General features: G+C 44.2%; 1 protein-coding gene across 7 annotated transcripts in view; it reads right to left on the bottom strand.

Moving 5' to 3' along the window:
• The window catches only part of CAGE1 (cancer antigen 1), an 85,820-nt gene that overhangs the window by 49,621 nt on the left and 20,549 nt on the right, over positions 1-15,650 (bottom strand). For 6 of the 7 annotated variants that reach the window (XM_059688547.1, XM_059688548.1, XM_059688546.1 and 3 more), the window contains 2 exons: positions 14,298-14,408; positions 4,437-4,541 (listed from right to left, as the gene is read on the bottom strand). In XM_059688547.1, coding sequence (XP_059544530.1) covers positions 4,437-4,541; positions 14,298-14,408 — 216 coding nt within the window. Of the gene's footprint in view, positions 1-1,906; positions 3,619-4,436; positions 4,542-14,297; positions 14,409-15,650 lie in introns of those variants that run through there. The other variant, XM_059688552.1, reaches the window with a different exon arrangement.

Consider the following 15,650-nt stretch of genomic DNA (forward strand, 5'->3'; position numbering starts at 1 on the left):
ATTTAGGGGTTGTTTCTTTCGTCTCCTCATTTTGGCTTTCTGTTTGGGTTTGTGACTATGTATTAGATAGATCCTCTACACTAGCAGTTCTCAACCTGTGGCTCAAGACCCCTTTGGCGGTCGAACGACCCTTTCACAGGGGTTGCCTAAGGCCATCCTGCATATCACATATTTACATTACGATTCATAACAGTAGCAACATTACAGTTATGAAGTAGCCACAAAAATAATTTTATGGTTGGGTCACAACATGAGGAACTGTATTTAAAGAGCCAGAAGGTTGAGAACCACTGCTCTACACCTTTCAATCTCTAGTGCAGGACAATGTTTCTGACTAATTAGATCAGGCAAAGACTCAAAGCCTCTGGAGCAGTGATGGCAAACCTATGGCACGTGTGTCAGAGGTGACACATGAACTCATTTTTTTGGTTGATTTTTCTTTGTTAAATGGCATTTAAATATATAAAATAAATATCAAAAATATGTCTTTGTTTTACTATGGTTGCAAATATCAAAAAAATTCTATATGTGTCATGGCACCAGAGTTAAGTTAGGGTTTTTCAAAATGCTGACACGCCAAGCTCAAAAGGTTCACCATCACTGCTCTAGAGCAATGGTTCTCAACCTTCCTAATTCCGCGACCCTTTAATACAGTTCCTCATGTTGTCGTGACCCCCAATTTCATTGTTACAAATTGAACATAATTAAAGCATAGTGATTAATCACAAAAACAATATGTAATTATATATGTGTTTTCCGATGGTCTTAGGCGACCCCTGTGACAGGGTCTTTCAACCCCCAAAGGGGTCGCGACTCACAGTTTGAGAACCGCTGCTCTAGAGACTGCCTCTGCCTACAGACTGATAAGATTCCAACTTGCATTGCCTGCACCCCGCCCCCCCCCCCCACCAGGGCAATTGTCCTCAGGTGTGGCAAGAGTTTTTTCAACAGGGTGGGCAGTTGCTACTGCCTGGAGGCTACTTATTATTTTTAATCTCTTAAGTGGCCTCAGGGCAATGTGTTTTCCAATAGCATGTGTCAACTGTCTTCCCCCCAGGCAAGGTAGATGTCTATGTGGGAAAGATGTCCTCCACTGTGCGAGGGAATGACTCAGCTCAGGAAACTTGGGGTGTCTGCCTTCTGAGTTCTAGCCCTCAAATCCCTAGTTGTGGCTTCTGCCCTCACAGCTCCAGTCCACTTCACAGTCCCTCTGCTGGCACAAGGTGGGTGGCTCCACAGGGAATTTTGTGCGTTGGCCTTTTAAGAGGGTTTTCAGCTATTACTTTCTGGCAGATAGCACCCCACTGCTTTTCACATCCAGATGTTATGTGGGTATCCTCCTCAGTTTTGATGCTCTCTGCTGGGGGGCCCAGCTTGGGGATTAGATCCCAGAGTTCTCATTAGCAACCCCCCACAGCTGAGATATCTCTCCAGGACTTCAGTTGCTGTCTGTGGGCACCCAGCCAGACCTTTCATGCCTCCGTCCCTCCTACCAGTCTCTATGTGGTCTCCACTTTCAGTCCTCAGGTGTCAGGGTTCTCTCCTGTGAGTTTTCTGTTGATTATTCAGGACGTTTTTCTGTATTTTAGTTATAATACCAGTTTATTCCTGGGAGCATCCACTTACTCTGCTACCATTTTTAATTCTCTCCAAATTAGGGGTTTTAGAGCCTCACTATTCAAACGATGGGGAGCTTGTTAGAAAACTACTGGTCTAGAGAAAAAGAGGTTTTCTATAGTAGAAAGGGCATTAGATATGCAGTGAACATTGAGTATGGGTCCAGTGCTGCCCCCTAATAATCTGGATGACTAAATACAAGACATGCAGCCTTCCTGGGTAGGCAGGCTCTGGAGACAGACCACAAATATCTGTTTTCAAAAAATATTTTTATTGATTTCATAAAGGAAAGGGAGAGAGATAGAAACATCAATGATGAGAGAGAAACACTGATTGGCTGCCTCCTGCATGCCCCCTACTGGGGATCAAGCCTACAACCCTGGCATGTGCCTTTGATCAAAATCGAACCCAGGACCCATTAGTTTGCAGGCCGACGCTCTATCTACTGAGCGTAACTGGCTAGGGCTCACAAATATCTTTTTATAGTGGGTTTGTTCAAATCAGGATATACACAGGTCTCACATGCTCCATTTGGTTGATTTGTCTCTAATCTCCTTTAGTCTATAATAGCTATTCCTCTCCCTCTCTTTCCTCATGCCAATTGTTTACTGGTTAGAATTTTTCACATTCGGGGTCTGTTTTCATGGTGTCATTTAATGTCTCTTTATCCACTGTTGACTGGTAGCTAGGTCTAGCAGCTGGCTTTCACATCCAGTGCTTTGGTGAGACTACTTCAGAGATGCTGTGTGCATCCTCCTGCATCAGGTTAGGAGGCCCAGGTTTGCTTGTCTCACCTCTAGTGGGGTTGAAATTGATCAGCAGGCTCAGGTGTTTGTCTGTTTGACCTATTCATTAAATGCTCCCTGTCAGTCTTAAACTTAAGGTTTTCGCAGCCATTATAACAGCCTAGATTCCTTATTTTACTCAGGGATGCAAAATATAATTTTATAAATGCATCTTTTCTTCTGTTTTCAATGAAGAACTCTCTCCCTCATTGATTATTTATGAGATAGTTTGTATAAGAAAGACTGGGGCACATTTTAAAAGTGACACAGTATGTCTGACTCTCCCATTTGTGCCCTTTTTCTCATTCCAGCTTCCCAGTGCTGGAAAGATGAAGGTCCACTCTCATCTCATGTATGTCGGAAGCACAGAATTGCTAATGAATGACAGAATTTACTGAGTGCTCTCCACTTATATCCCTATGCTCAAATTTTATTAGTCTTCAAGGCCCAACTCCATCCCCTTCACAAAGTCTTCCATGATTCTCCGACGTGGCCATCATCTATTCCTCCTCTGAATTCCAGTCATCTCACAAACAACATCCTCTTAGATGTGAGTCACTTTATCTCTTTTCAAGAAACTTTTCCTTTACTCTTTGTAAATAATTATTTATGTATTTTATTTTCTTGCCTAGATTCCTTCGAAGCAGGGCTATGTTTGACTTAGCTTTCTATCTCCACAGTGACTAGCATTTAACCTTTTGTGGAAAGTCAATAATTACTCATTTAATAAAAAAAAATTAATTAGAAAAGAAGAAAATTTTAAGCTTTCACAGCAATGGATGTTTTCTTCTTTTAAAGGTGAGTGGAGCTCTTTTGGGTCCTCTCTTCCAAGATGACCAAGAAAAGAAGGAACAATGGTCATGCCAAAAAGGGCCACAGCCATGTGCAGCCTTTTCACTGCACCAACTTTGCTTAAATGTGTGCCCAAGGACAAGGCCATTAGGAAGTTCAGCATTCCAAACAGTCGGGGCCTCAGCCACAGGCTTTAGGGCCATTTTCAAAGCCAGTGTCCTCACACCTAAGCGTTTCCTAAGCTGTATGTGAAACTCCACCACTGTGTGAGCTGTGCCATTCACGGCAAAGTGGTCAGGAATCCTTTTCCTGAAGCCCGGAAGGACTGAACACCCCACCCAAATTTAGATCTTTGGGTGCTGCCCCATGACCTCTACCAAAGCCCATGTAAGGGGCTAAAGCCTAAGGACTGAAGATATATTCTCTGGAAAAAAATAAAAAAATGTTAAAAAGATGAATGGGTATGTTATAAATTTAGTATGTATGCTTATTTTTAATAATTTAGAAATATGATAAACTTCTTAAATTAATTGCTATTAAAAATAAATTATGTTGATGAACCGCCTTTTCATCATAGTGGGATACACTTGGATTGTAACTCTATAACTATCTAGCTACCAAGATCATATTTCCATTTTCTTCTAACATATTTTCCTGTTTTATCTGCCTTTATTTTTTCCAACTTTATTGAGATATAATTGACATATAACACTGTGTAAGTTTAAGGTATATAATTCGTTTTGATATACTTATATTCTGCAAAATGTTTAACACCATTCCATTAGCTAACACCTCCATTAAGGTACATAATTACTATTTCTTTTCAGTGATGCCTTTATCTTTAGATGCCATCTAAAGTAAACTATGAGTGCTGTTTCCCTAAGCACCCCTTAATCATGGTTCTTTTAAACAGCTATTGATATAAGGATGGTGGTAGCATATGCAACAATATAAATAAGTTCCATTCACTATGAAAAATTGCACATATCTTTTGATTTTACATTTTGAAAGAAATTAATCTGATTGGTCTTAACAGAAATCAGATGGGACATTATGTAAAATTTCAAAACCTGAAAATGCAAAATTCAATTCTATACTTTGTGGGTAAATAATACTGCCACCATGCCAGTGTGTGACCATTTTAATAAGCAAATTTTTTGTAGGCTGACAATTTCTTAAACTTGTTAATAAAATGGTATTATGTATAAGAATGATAGCAAAGCAACAAAAAGTTTTTCTTACCAAGATATTAAGCTCTTCATTTAGACTGTGGTACTTATCCAGTTTGGCTCCCAATAAGGTAGGATCTCTGACATTCTTGGTTTCATTTGAATCAAAGTCTGTAACCTGAGATTAAATATTTGTGCTCACTTCCAATACTTTCACAATCCTTTGAGTATTTGAAAATAAATACTTTATTAGTGAAACAAAGAGATTTTCAGGGGCTAGAATAAAAGAAGCATTTACAGCTAGAAGGAGTTAAACAAATTTACCAAGAGAATATACAAATGTGAAATTGTATTTTTATATGGTAAAGACAGTACATAGTAAATGTTAAACTCACGTCAATAACCTGATCTTGAAATGCTTTTTCATTAGCAATTAACTCTCTAAAAGTTGCAATTCTTTCTTTATGTTTCTGTAGCTAAGAAAAAAAGCATTTTGTATTTCAGAGAGTGAGAAGAAATAAAACTATATTCTATAACATCTATATATATAAAAGACTAAGCAACCAGCCAACTGGCTGACTGGCCAACCGGCTGATAGGTATGACGTGCACTGACCACCAGGGGACAGATGCTCAATGCAGGAGCTGCTGAGCAACAGCAACTTTGCAGAGTGCCCTCTCGCATTCTGGGACCCCCTCAAGGGATGTCGGAGAGCCAGCTTTGGCCTGATCTCTGCAGGCAAGGCCAAGGAACCCCCACCTGCTGGAGGGACCCCACTCACTCTGCAGATGCCCTTTGAGCCGAGGCGCCGCCCCAGGTTCAGCCGGCCGGGGAGGGACTGTAGGAGGCTGGATCCAGGGCGTGTCCGGCCCATCTCGCCCAGTCCCACCCCACCTTCTAATGAATTTCCTTTCGATGTGCACAAATCCGTGCACTGGACCTCAAGTCTATACTAATAAAAATGTAATATGCTAATTAGACCAGGAGACCTTCTGGAGGCCTCCTGGACGTCCTTCTGGACAAAGCCGGGAGCTTGGCCAGCCTACAAACCAGCCCCTACAAATGGCCCTCAGCCCCTTGCTGGCCACGCCCCCTGAGCAGGAACCCTCAGCCCGATGGGGGCGTGGCCAGCCTGCAAACAGCCCTCAGCCCCTCTCCCAGGCTGACTATGCCTCCCAGCAAGAACCCTCACTTGGATGGGGGTGTGGCCAGCCTGAAAACAGTGCTCAGCCCCTCGCCCAGGCAGGCCACAACCCCCAGCAGGGACCCTCACCCTGATAGGGGCATGGCCAGCTTGCAAATGGCTATCAGCCCCTCACCCAGGCTGGCACCGCCCCCAGTGGGGACTCCCACCCTGGTGGGGGTGTGGCCAGCCTGCAAACCACCACAGGCCTCTCACCCAGGCCAGCCCCACCTCCCAAGGGGACCCCCACCCTGATCCGGGACCCCCTTCAGGGCAGACCAGCTGGCCCCCACCCATGCACCAGGCCTCTATCTATACTAATAAAAGGGTAAAATGCTAATTAGACTGGGAGACCTTCTAGATGTCTTCTGGACAAAACCATGGTGGCGGGGCCTAAGCAGAAGCAGTTAGGGGCGATCAGGCCAGGAGGGAAGGGCAGGTGGGGGTGATCAGGCTGGCGGGGGGGGCAATTGGGGGCAAGCAGGCTGGTGGGGGGCCATTGGGGGCAAGCAGGTCGGCAGGGGGGGCAATTGGGGGCGAGCAGGCTGGCAGGGGGTGGCAGTTGGGGGTGAGCAGGCCCGCAGGGTGGGGGCAGTTGGGGGCAAGCAGGCTGATGGGGGGGGCTGTTGGGGGTGATCAGGCTGGTGGGGGGGCAGTTGGGGGCAAGCAGGCCAGTAGGCAGAATAGTTAGGGGCAATCAGGCAGGCAGGCAGGTAAGCGGTTAGGAACCAGAGGTCCCAGATTGTGAGAGGGTGCAGGCCAGGCTGAGGGACAACCCCCGTGCACAAATTTCATGCACCAGGCCACTAGTCCTATATAATAAAACTCTAATACGCAAATCGACTGAACAACAGAATGACCAGTGGAATGACTGGTCGCTATGATGTGCACTGACCACCAGGGGGCAGATGCTCAATGCAGGAGCTGCCCCCTGGTGGTCAGTGTGCTCCCACAGGGGGAGCACCACTTAGCCAGAAGCTGGGCTCATGGCTGGCAAGTGCAGCGGTGGTGGTAAGGAGCAGTATGCAGGCGGGGGGTAAGGAGCGAGGGGTCCCAGACTGCGATAAGGATGTCAGTCTGTGAGAGGGATGTCTGGGACCCCTCAGGGGATCAGGCCTAAGCCAGCAGGCAAACATCCCTCGAGAGGTTCTGGACTTCAAGAGAGCACAGGCCGGACTGAGGGACCCCCTCTCCAGTGCACGAATTTCATGCACCAGGCCTCTAGTTTATAATAAAATCATAAAACCATGTACAGTCTAATCCCTGGTCTCGAAAAGATACACTGTTTTTACAGCTCTTGTTCAGAAAGGAGTTCACACAGCAGGCCTGAGGCTGCTATCTTTAGAAGGGCCTGCTAGCCAGGCTGCCCCTGACTGTACCTAAGAACTTGGATTTTGGGAGGGTTTCCAACATTCCCTGATATGAATGGCTCATTGTGCCTAACAAAGAATGTGGTTTATGCTGAATAAGTCTTTCCATCTGGAGGGTCTGTAACTTTGGTAAGTTCTAGGCAGAAGTGCCTATGGGAAGAGCCTCCAGTAAAAACGCTGGGCACTCGGTCTCAAATGGGCTTTCCTGGTAGACAGGATTTTTCACATGTGTTGCCACACCTCACTGCTGGGGGAATGAAGCATATCCTGTGAGGCTCCATGGGGAGAGGACTCATGAAAGCCACATTGTTTCTTCTGGACTTTGCCCTATGTGCCTTTGCCCTTTGCTGATTTTGCTCTGTATCCTCTCACTGTACTGAAAGCTGTGAGTATACTGTATGCTGAGGCCCTTGAGTCCTAGTGAATCACCAAACCTAAAGATGGGTTTGGGATCTCCAGGGAGCTTAACCTAATATTCCATTGTTTTTTACAGTTAGGCTATTAAAATTCTTCTTTAAAGAAAAAAAATGACCAACTTTTTCTAGATGCAATCCTATCTAATAAAAGAGAAACATGGCAATTGGCGTACGACCGCTACCCTTCCCATTGGCTAATCAGGGCAATATGCAAATAAACTGCCAGCCAAGATGGCGGCTGGCAGCCAGGCAGCTTGAAACTAACATGAGGCTTGCTTGCTTCAGTGACGGAGGACTCCAACGTTCCCCGCCTGCCACTGCAGGCCTCTGAGCTGCAACTCTAAGCAACTATGTTACAAATATAGAAGCTAAACAAAACCCCAGAAACCTGCTTTAGTCCGCCGGGCTTCAGCCAGCAGGATCACAACATTGTAAGCAAAGGCCAGAAACCTACTTTCAGCAGCGGAGGCCTAAGAGCTGGAGCCAAGCCTAAAGCTAAAGATGGCCCAGAATAAAAAAAAATAAAGAAAAAAAGGAGTGGTTGGAAGCTTCAGTCACCCTCAGCCTGAAAACAGCCCTCAGCCCCTCACCCAGACTGGCCAGGCACGCCAGTAGGGACCCCCACCCTGAAGGGTGTGTGACCAACTGCAAACAGCCATCATCTCCTCACCCAGGCTGGCCAGGCACCACAGTGGGGACCCCCACCCTGATCCAGGACACCCTTCAGGGCAAACCAGCCGGTCCCCACCCATGCACCAGGCCTCTATCCTATATAGTAAAAGGGTAATGTGCCTCCCAGCACCAGGATCAACGGAGCCGCGAGGCCTCCCAGCACTGGGATCAGCGGAGCTGAGAGGTCTCCCGGCACCGGGATCAGTGTGACAGGGGGCAGTGCCCCAACCCTCTGATCACCCTGCGGTTCTGTGTGTGACAGGGTGCGGTGCTCCAACACCCCCCCCCCACAGGCCCTGCTCTGTGTGTGACGGGGTAGAGCCATAACCTCCCCATCGGCCCTGCCCTGAGTGTGAGTGTGGAGGCGCCCCAACCCCCTGATCGGCCCTGCTCTGTGGGTGATAGAGGGCAGTGCCCCAACCCCCTGATGGGCCCTGCTCTGTGTGTGACAGGGGGCAGTGCCCCAACCCCGATTGGCCCTGCTCTGTGTGTGACAGGGTACAGAGCCCCAAACCCCCTGATTGGCCCTGCTCTGTGAGTGACAGGGGGCAGTGCCCCAACCCCGATTGGCCCTGCTCTGTGTGTGACAGGAGGTGGTGCTGCAACCTCCCCATAGACCCTGCCTTGAGTGTGACAGGGGACGGTGCGCCAACCCCCCAATAGGCCCTACCCTGAGCATGACTGAGGGTGGCATCACAACCTCCCAATCGCCCTGCTCTGTGCATGACAGGGGGCGGCGCCCCAATTCCCCAATCGGCCCTGCTCTGAGCCTAACCAGCAGCTGCACCTAGGGATTTAGCCTGCCCTCTGCCACCCAGGAGCAGGCCTAAGCCAGCAGGTCGTTATCTCCCGAGGGGTCCCAGACTGTGAGAGGGCACAGGCCATGCTGAGGACCCTCCTTCCCCCCTGAGTGCACAAATTTTTGTGCACCGGGCCTCTAGTTTATAATAATTTCTTATTTGCTTTTTTGTTCCTTCAGTATAACAACAATGAATCTTAATATTCAAACTTCTCAAAATATAAGTGAAGTAAAATGTGCTACACAGAATACTTTTTTATTATGAACAATTTCCAATATTTTTTAAAAAATAGAGCCCTAGCTGGTTTGGCTCAGTGGATAGAGTGTTGGTCTGCAGACTGAAGGGTCCCATGTTCAATTCCGGTCAAGGGCACATGCCTGGGTTGCGGGCTTGATCCCCAGTGGGGGCCATGCAGGAGGCAGCCAATCAATGATTCTCTCTCATCATTGATGTTTCTCTCTGTATGATCTCTCTCTCCCTCTCCCTTCCTCTCTAAAACCAATAAAAAATATATTTAAAAAAATAGAGAAAATCTTTAATGAACCATTATGTAGCTATCATCCAGCTTCAACTACTTATAACTAATGGCCAATTTTGTATGATTAATGTTCCCAACCACTTCCTTCCCTCTCCATCCCCCTTCACTGAATCAAATCACAGACATCATATAATCTCACCTGCCAATATTTCAGGAATTATACAGAAATTTACCAAAAGAACATAAGTATATGAAATTGTATTTTTGTACCATCCTGCTCCTACCCTCAGTTGGGCTTATTTTTGAAGGCTGGTTTAAGAAGTGGAGGCCAGCCCTAACCAGTTTGGCTCAATGGATAGAACATCAGCCTGTGGGCTGAAAGGTCCCAGGTTCGATTCCGGTCAAGGGCATGTACCTTGGTTGCGGGCACTACCCCAGTAGGGGGTGTGCATGAGGCAGCTGATGGATGTTTCTCTCTCATCGATGTTTCTAACTCTCTATCCCTCTCCCTTCCTCTCTCTGTAAAAAATCAATGAAATATATTAAAAAAAAAAAAAAGTGGAGGCCAACCCAACCAGTGTGGCTCAGTGGTTGAGTGTCAACCTAGGAACCAGGAAGTCACAGGTCAGGGCACATGCCCAGGTTTCTGGCTCAATCCCCAGTGGGGGGTGTGCAGGAGGCAGCTGATCAGTGATTCTCTCTCATCATTGGTGTTTCTACCTCACTCTCCCTCTGCCTTCCTCTCTGAAATCAATAAAAATATATTTAAAAAAGAAGTGGAGGCCAGTAATTTCTGTGCATGTTTGTTTATTTCTTGATTCTTTTCTCTACATATTAGTTAGGAGTCCAGGAGATTGAGTCCCCAGAATACCTGCAACCAATTCTCTATCTACTTCAATAGAGAAGTAATTAAAAAGTAAGTAATAAAAAAAAACATCGATCAGAGAAGTAATTTCCTAATAGGACAGGACTAAATTTATTATGATGACCCAAGATCCCAAGATTTGAATGTGTTTTTATTCCTTGAGCCAGATAGATCTGGCACTTTTGTATTTCTCTCAGATTAAAAACTGCACAAGTTAATATCTTGTTATCACATTCGCTATATAACTTACTCTCTTAATTTTATTTTCCAACTGGTAGCCCGGTGCACGAAATTCGTGCACATTAAAAGGGAATTAATTGCCCTAACCAGTTTTGCTCAGTGCATAGAGCGTCGGCCTGCGGACTCAAAGGTCCCAGATTCGATTCCGGTCAAGAGCATGTACCTTGGTTGTGGGCACATCCCCAGTGGGGAGTGTGCAGAAGGCAGCTGATTGATGTTTCTCTCTCATTGATGTTTCTAACTCTCTATCCCTCTCCCTTCCTTTCTGTAAAAAATCGAGAAAATATATTTTTTTAAAAAAAGGGACTTAATTAGCAGAGATATTTTAATATTGCTATTTGCCCTTTCTCTATAATAGAAGTGTGAGAGATGAAAGGAAATTAGTAAGATGTATATGAAAATCATATATAAATTTATTAATAAACTAGTGGCCTGGTGCATGAAATTCATGCACATTGAAAGGGAATTAGAGGAAATATTTTAATGTTGCTATTTGCCCTTTCTCTATAATAAAAGTGTGAGAGATAAAAGGAAATGAGTACAATGTATATGAAAATAATACATAATTTTATTAATAAACAATAATAAAATAATATAACAAAAAACTCATGATGTAAAAAACAACACTGATGCAAATAATGACTGATAAAGTGATTAAACTTATTCTAATATCTCCCTGTATACAACATTAAGGGCTGGTTGGGGGTGTGACTGGTGACTGACAGGCAGCGGTCACCCCAGCAGGGCCGGATCTCCCATGGGAGATCCGATCTGGCGGGGCGACTGTTGCGGGAGATCCGGTCTGGCAGGGTGACTGTTGCGGGAGATCCGGGCTGGCGGGGAGACTGAGGGAGGTCGCAGTCGCCCTGGATCTCCTGGCGGAAGGGCCAGTTGGGGGCGTGACTGATGGCTGACAGGCAGCAGTCGCCCCGCCAGCCCGGATCTCCCGGAGGGAGGGCCGGTTGGGGGTGTGACAGCTGGTGGACCGCCAGGGTCATGCCCGCCATCCCTGGGTCAGGTCGCATAGGGCTCGCCCGCCATCCAGGTCACAGATAGCAGGCCCGGATGGTGGCGGGGCAGGCAGAATGGCGCTGTCCCATCCTGCCTGCAGTATGCAAATTAACCACCATCTTTGTTGGTGGTTAACAGCCATCTTGGCTGGCAGTTAATTTGCATATCGCCCTGATTAGCCAATGGGAAGGGTAGCGGAGTGACACTAATTACCATGTTTCTCTTTTATTAGATAGGATAAACAGTAACAAAAGGATGTAACAACAGCAGAGGCATGATATAAAAACGACAAAAACATGATATGAAAACAACAAAAACATATGAAAACAACAAAAATATGATATAAAAACAACAGTGATGCAAACAATGACTGATAAAGTGATTAATTTCCCTTGTGATGAAGTACTTAGAACTTTAACTGTAACAGCACATGCTCTTCAAACTCAAGAGAAAGCAACATATAACTGACCATGTGCAAAAATGGGTTCAGGTAGGAATATGCCTACTCTGTCTAGAGCAGCCGTGGGCAAACTACGGCCCGCAGGCCGGATCCGGCCCGTTTGAAAAGAATAAAACTAAAAAAAAAAAAAGACCATACCCTTTTATGAAATGATGTTTACTTTGAATTAATATTAGTTCACACAAACACTCCATCCATGCTTTTGTTCCAGCCCTCCGGTCCAGTTTAAGAACCCATTGTGGCCCTCGAGTCAAAAAGTTTGCCCACCCCTGGTCTAGAGTTTGTCCTTGTGATTTATCAATAGTCATCACAAATGCTGGCATCACAGGAAACCGTCGTCAAATCAATTTAAATGGGAGGCCAGTGTCCGATGGGGACAAATTAATTCTTGGAATCTCCCTCTGCAGATCCTGTTAATACTTCAGCTTCGGTAATGTTAGGTCGTAATCTTTCGATAATAAATCTGGTACCATTACAAAGACCCCATTTACTACTGAGATTTCTCAATAGCATGATGATTGCACCCACTTTCAATTTTAATTCATGACACGGCATTCCCAAAGGAGTAATACTATTAAGAAATTCGATGGGAAAATTTTCCTTTTCAGCATCATCTGTGGAATCAATGGAATCATCACTCAAAATATGTGTCAAAATCTCCATCGAGTATATCCAAATTTTCTTCACTTAATTTTTGAACATGCTCATTTTTTGGACAAAGAATTGCACGTTTAGATATATTTTTAATATTATCTACACCAGTGGTTCTCAACCTTGGCTGCACATTAGAATCACCTGGGAATCTTTTTAAAATCCTGATTCCTGGGCCTCATCCTCTGGAAATTGTTTCTTTGTTATGGGGTGGGGCCACAACATTAGTAACAAAGAAACAGAATTAAAACTTTATTGTGGGGAGCCACTACAGTGTTTTGGACAGGTTCAAGCCTTGGACTGAGGAGAGGGCACAGTCCTCTCATTGCCACATGCAAGTCCCAGCTTGGAGGACAGGGCCCTCCCAGCAGAATTATAGCCAACAGCTGTAGTTGTAAGCTTGAACCTATGGTCCAAACATGTGGCCCCACGTGCCTGAGTGATGTAGGCTTGATAGAGTTCAGGTGCATGTAGTTGAGTAGGATTGAAACCCAGGAGAATGTTGTAAACATCTTGGTCACGCACTTACTTTGCCTCATAGCATCTGCTATAAAATGAAGGCATGGCTGTGGGTGTGGTTGCTGTCTCTCAGAGAAGCAGTGTCCCACTATGACCTGGCTTTCATTTTCTTGTCTGTCTTTTCTAAGCCTTTCAGCCGCCCCCACTCAGGTTCACCCCTGGCCATGCTGGCATGCGGCACACTTTATAAAGATCTGCCTCCACACTCCCAGGGTGGGTTCCTGCCTCAAACCCCTCCCTTACAGGAAACAGCTCTGGGAAACAGCTTGGGGGAGGGCAAAGCCGTTGCCAAGACAACCCCTGCAGGACTGACTTCCTTCCACTTGGTTTTGGCAGTTCTTCTGGATGTGATGAACACTACCCATGGTTTTTATATAAGTAGATGTTAATAGCACTACACCAAGAAAAGAATATGAAGAAGTTTCAGGAACCTCTTCCTTTACCCTTATCCCACATGAGAAATAAAATTATTGGTTTCAGTTTATACATTAATTCGAGTGATTAAGTTTGAAATCATTATAGAAATTTCAAAATACACTATTTTCCAGGCCTTAGTGATGCCATGTAAAAGAGAAAATAATCATACCACCTTTTTTTTGGCAGATGAATGAGACTGTCTAATACAGACTTATATCATAAAACAAGTTATATATCAAACAATATAGCTCCTTAGTAAGGGCCATATTAAAGCTAATCTGGTCCACAAAAACATTCATAAAACATATCCAAATTTTTAGAAATTCATTTCTATTTTATGCTACATTTTACTTTGACTGTTTTTTCACTAAAAATGGTATAATTTTTATTATTTTTAAATCCTCACGCAAGGATATTTTTTCATTGATTTTAGAGAGAGACAGGGAGAGAGAGATGAGAGAGGAACATTGATCAATTGTCTCCTGCATATACACAGACCTGGGATCAAACCCGCAACTAGGATATGTGCCGTGACCGAGAATCGAACTTGTAACCTTTTTGGTGTAGGGGACAATGTTCCAACCAAGTCACCTGGCCAGGGCTATTATTATTTTAAATTTTATTGACTGATTTTAGAGAGAGGAGGGAGGGAGAGGGAGAAAGTAAAGAAGAGAGAGATAGGAAAAGAGAAAGATTTGTTGCTACACTTATTTATACATTCAATGGTTGATCTTGAATGTGTCCTGACTGGGTATCAAACCTGCAACCTTGGTGTATTGGGACAACACTCTAACCAACTGAGCTACCTAGCCAGGGTGATATAATTTTTAGAATAAAGAATACATACAGTACCTCTTCATCTAAATTTTTCTTTTTAAGATGAAAGTTCTTCAACTTTTGCAGCATTGTATCACTAACTTTCTCACTCTCTTTGAAATGTTCAGCATCAGGATTGCTGATATCCTAAAGACAACAGTTTGAGAAGCTAGATTAATATTTTTTTCACTAAAACTAAAAGAAGGAAGGAAAAAACACAATGAAACAAATCTCCCTCCCCAAATAAGTGACCAAACCAAAGGAGGTAAAATAATATTGAACTTGATTTTTTAAAATATTTTATTGATCTTTTTCAGAGAGGAAGGTAGAGGTAGAGAGTTAGATACATTGGATGAGAGAGAAACATCGATCAGCTGCCTCCTGCACACACCCTACTGGGGATGTGCCTGCAACTAAGGTACATGCCCTTGACTGGAATCGAACCTGGGACCCTTCAGTCCGCAGGCTGATTTTCTATCCATTGAGCCAAACCAGTCAGGGCTGAACTTGATTTTTTTAACTCAATTCTTTAATTACTCATAATAAGATATTCATTCAATAAAGAGTTAGTGTAGAAAGAGTTCATATAGATTTACACTCATATAGATTGCTATTGGGACAGATTTATATATCATTGGGATATTAATACTCATTTATAATAACAAACCCAAATTTAAGACAAATTTTTGTAACTAAAACCAAAATAATCAGATATCCTCAACAATACTGAACCTCTCCATATTTCCACAGTACCCAGAATGAAGGCACTTGTACCAAAATAACCTAAGGGTCACAAGTGCATGCCTGTGTTCTGCCTGAGTTCTGTCACCTTATCACATGTGAGACTTTAGACAAGAAACTCAAGTATTCTAAACCTTTGTTTGTTTTTCATGTTTTTAAAAAAGCCTGATAATACAAAGAATGGTGTAAGAGATAAGCCATGAAAAGCAGGAACAGTACAAGGACAGGTTTGGAAGTCTGCAAATATTTGTTGAGTATATTAGGAGCTTAACCTGTATTAGGTACAGGACATACAGCATACCATGTCTCTAATCTTGAAGTCGTATGTCCTAATGGGGTGAGAGATACTGAATAAGCAAATAGTATTTTTATAGCATGGAATGAATCTACTAAAAGGATCTATACTTCATTATTGAGAGGTCTGGTAGAGAAGAAGCAGCTAGCAAATTAAGACTGAGAAAGAACAGCAGCCACCAGCGAGATGGGAGAAAACTAAGCAAATACAGTGAGTAAGCAAATGTTTGAAGGGCAAGGTGGGGAGAAAAGGTTTACAGCTAAGGAGAGTCTATGCCAGAGTCAAATTCCAATCTTTAAAAAGAAAACTTTAGGTAGATATACTGGTGGTTTGTGGGCCACCACTTTGTGATC

Source organism: Myotis daubentonii, chromosome 3 (assembly GCF_963259705.1).
Source record: "Myotis daubentonii chromosome 3, mMyoDau2.1, whole genome shotgun sequence".
Classification (NCBI taxonomy): Eukaryota; Metazoa; Chordata; class Mammalia; order Chiroptera; family Vespertilionidae; genus Myotis; species Myotis daubentonii.